The sequence below is a fragment of the Lactuca virosa genome, chromosome 7 (assembly GCF_052849685.1).
Source record: "Lactuca virosa cultivar CGN04683 chromosome 7, Lactuca_virosa_CGN04683_v6, whole genome shotgun sequence".
In the NCBI taxonomy this organism is placed as follows: Eukaryota; Viridiplantae; Streptophyta; class Magnoliopsida; order Asterales; family Asteraceae; genus Lactuca; species Lactuca virosa.
In genome coordinates this window covers 13,869,428-13,872,969 of record NC_136432.1, presented here as the reverse complement: position 1 = coordinate 13,872,969, position 3,542 = coordinate 13,869,428, and the positions used below count along the sequence as shown (strand labels likewise).

Genomic DNA, 3,542 nt, shown 5'->3' with positions numbered 1-3,542 from the left:
AGTACACGTGCAACACTTGCCCTTTCGCAACAATTTGTTTTTTGGAAAGCTTCAGACTATAAAACTTTTACATATGTTCTACGCGGCACAACATTTGACTTGTGTCTTCAAACCTCTTTAGCTTTTATTTTTTCTAAGTGATTTTTTTTAGAAATTTGGTGTATCTTATTTTTTTTTTTAACTTTGATTTTTTTTTTTTTTTTAACTTTGATTTACGGATTTAATACAATTTCTTTTTATAGTTTCCACAATTTTTTGTAACTTGATTTTTTATAAAAAAAAATTTGATTTTTTTTTATTTTTTTACTATTTATGTTAATAATATTTTCAATTTCAGTTGCATCTTTTTTAACATGTGTAATTCTTTTACGATCTTTGTAGACACTGTTTGCAATATTTTCTTAATTTGTTTTATTATTATTTTTTTATGTTTTTTAAAATTAGTTTTTTTTCTAGAATAAAAATGATAGCTTCTTTTATATTTTTTTAAGATTTTTTTTAGAAATTTTATATTTTTGTTGTTTACATGTTCATTTTAGTATTGTTTCAATGTTTGAAGACTAGAATTTTTAAAATTTCGGTGTTAAGAACTATTTTCAGTTTATAAAATTTGTTTATTTAAATTTCAATTTATTGTAGCAGTCTTTACATATTAATTAACAATACATACTTTTTATTATAGGCTCCAACCATTTGGTTCACCTCATATGTTGCAGAGGGTTGCAGAGATTCGCATATTTCATGAATTTCCCCTTGAGAAAACAAAACACCTGACTAGATTTTATCAAAGATTTTCTTATATTTTACTTATCAAAACTCAAAATAGGGGAAGGCCCGAAGGGTGTAAAAACCCCGGTCCACACCATCATAGCAAAACCTCAGAGGAATCGAGGGATCCGGTCTAGAATTTGATCCGCAGCATCATTTGCACTTTTGCAGATTGAGGTGGCGGGAAAACTGAATAACAAAGAGACCGTGTTCGATCGACCAATCAAGACTAATGGAGGTCCTGAAATCACCATTGTCAGCCTCACAGAAAGGGAAGCTGATTTCTGCAGGCTACACTTCCATTAATTTGCTTTCTTCAGTTTCTCCTTCCCATCTTGCACTAGGTATTTCATTTGTTTATTTTTTACCCAACGCACTTCTACTGAATTCTATGTACATGTTTGAGTCACACAGCTTTTTTATTTGAAGTTTATATTGGATTACTTTACCATAATCACAGAGATTGGATTGAAGTGTGATAGGTCATTGTTGCTTACGAATTCCGCACACCAACTGTTCGATAATATTGTCGAGCGAACAATTTGGCATTTGGTCATTATCTAATATTAGATGCCCTTTGTTGTGTTTGTAATTTGTTATTAATTGATGCTGTCTGTGGATTTGCGATTGTAAAATATCAGGAAATTAGAAATGATGATTGATTGATATTCCTTTTTTCATAATGTCATTAAGCCTTGTGATATGTACCCTTTTTCGTAATTGTTGCAACATTTTGTACATTACTTTTAGCATAAACAATCTCATCCATTATTCATGGATCAGAACTGAAGATTTCAGAAGCTGAGGCACTTGAAATTTTAAAAACTGTATCAGATGGTAGTAGATCAGAAAGCACCAGTACCAGTTGCACAATTGTCAAAGGTATTCATCCTTCCATTAGTTTTTAATTTCCATACTGCTAAAACTACATGATCATAATTTTGGTTACCATTTCTTGAAGGTGCCCAGAGTGCATGGGATATGCTTCAGGAAGAGGAAACCCTTGTACGTATCACCACTTCATCTTCAGATTTTGACAACATTTTGGGTGGTGGAATAAGTTGCAAGGAAGTCACTGAAATTGGTTAGTTCTATTACGATGCATTCTTTTTGTTTACTTCAAGTGTGTATGTTAATAATACTCCAAGATTTTTTTTGTCTCTTTCCTTTACTAGGTGGAGTTCCAGGCATTGGTAAAACACAACTCGGGTACAATATATTGTTTGTTTTTGTTTTTTTAATCATGTTTTTGTGTTTCTTATCTGCTAACACAAAACACAGAATTCAACTTGCAGTAAATGTTCAAATCCCATTTGATTATGGTGGACTTGGAGGCAAGGCAATTTACATTGGTAAGTTCTCTGGTTGGATAGTTCAGTTTTAATGTTATTGTGAAAGCTTAACATGGTTCCTTTTTTTTTCTTTCTATGTTAGATACGGAAGGTAGCTTCATGGTTGAACGAGCTTTACAAATTGCAGAAGCTTGTGGTGATGACATGGCAGAATACAGTCGTTTGTATCGAAAAGGGTTTCATTCCCATGAAGTCAAAATTCAACCCAAAGATTTTCTTGAAAATATATTTTACTTCCGTGTATGCAGTTACACCGAGCAAATTGCACTCATCAATTACTTAGACAAATTCATCACTGACCATAAAGATGTAAGCACATGATACATGAATGTATTTATATGTATTGATCTTATATTTAGTCTCATTAAATATTAAATTGTTTGAATGTGTTTATAGGTGAAGGTGGTTATCATTGATAGCATCACATTTCACTTTCGTCAAGATTTTGATGACATGGCATTAAGAACTAGACTGCTTGGTGGAATGGCTTTAAAGTTGATGAAACTTGCTAGAAAATTTGGAGTAGCGGTAAGAGTGATTTTTGACTTAATAGAAAAAGTCAGAAATACAAGGTTTAATTCTAACATTTTACAAAATTGCCCTCGTTTGTTTTATTTTGTTTGATCAGGTTGTTGTATTGAATCAAGTGACCACTAAGTATTCAGATGGTTCATTCCATTTAGCCCTTGCACTCGGTAACATCTAAAATTCTCAAATTTTGATTTATTTCTTCTCATTTTTACAAAATTGCCCTCATATGTTATAATAAATGGAGTGTTGAAACTTGGTTTTATTTACAGGTGATAGTTGGTCACATGCCTCCACAAATCGGATAATTTTACATTGGAATGGAAACGAACGGTATGCATACATTGACAAATCACCCTCTCTCCGATCGGCATCTGCACCATATTCCGTGACAGGAAAAGGAATCAGGGATTCTCCCTCAAACAACAAAAGAATTAAAAATATGTAACTTTTATTAGTTTACATATGATTCTTGTGAGCCCATTTAAAAAAGCCCATGTGGTTGTAAGAATTAAGAAGGGGAATGTAACCATGTATGACTGTATGTTAATCTGTAAATTGCTTATGGGAAAAGTGAGAAAGTTTTAGTGAGCATGTGGAACTTGAACCTTCCTAAATCAACGTACTTCAATATCTGGACAATTATTCTAACAAATTAGTTTTTCTAATATTTTTTAATACGTTAATTTTTTATATAAAAAAAAATAAATAAATAAAAAGTTACTCGTTTGCATTACAAAATTAGTCGTTATAAGTCTAACCTGTTAAGTGATATGCGATCTAATTCGATCGGCCCATTTAATTTAGTACATGTGATATCAAGTTATGTTATACGTAATTTTTTCAAATTTGATGATATATATGAAGTAAATTATATTTGAGATATTTATGAAG

The 3,542-nt window shown here is 31.4% G+C and overlaps 1 protein-coding gene across 2 annotated transcripts; it reads left to right on the top strand.

Annotated features, from left to right (window-relative positions):
* Positions 1–878: 878 nt before the first annotated feature.
* On the top strand, positions 879–3,239 carry RAD51C (RAS associated with diabetes protein 51C). Of its 2 annotated transcripts, none has more exons than XM_079060279.1 (9): positions 879–1,112; positions 1,603–1,650; positions 1,730–1,852; positions 1,944–1,977; positions 2,050–2,120; positions 2,203–2,429; positions 2,517–2,648; positions 2,749–2,815; positions 2,921–3,239. In XM_079060279.1, exons 1-9 carry the CDS (start codon positions 1,001–1,003, stop codon positions 3,094–3,096), a joined length of 990 nt encoding a protein of 329 aa, XP_078916405.1. In that variant the 5' UTR covers positions 879–1,000; the 3' UTR covers positions 3,097–3,239. The 2 variants fall into 2 exon arrangements, with proteins under 2 accessions (XP_078916405.1, XP_078916404.1); XM_079060278.1 differs by having other exon boundaries at positions 1,552–1,650.
* Positions 3,240–3,542: the final 303 nt, after the last annotated feature.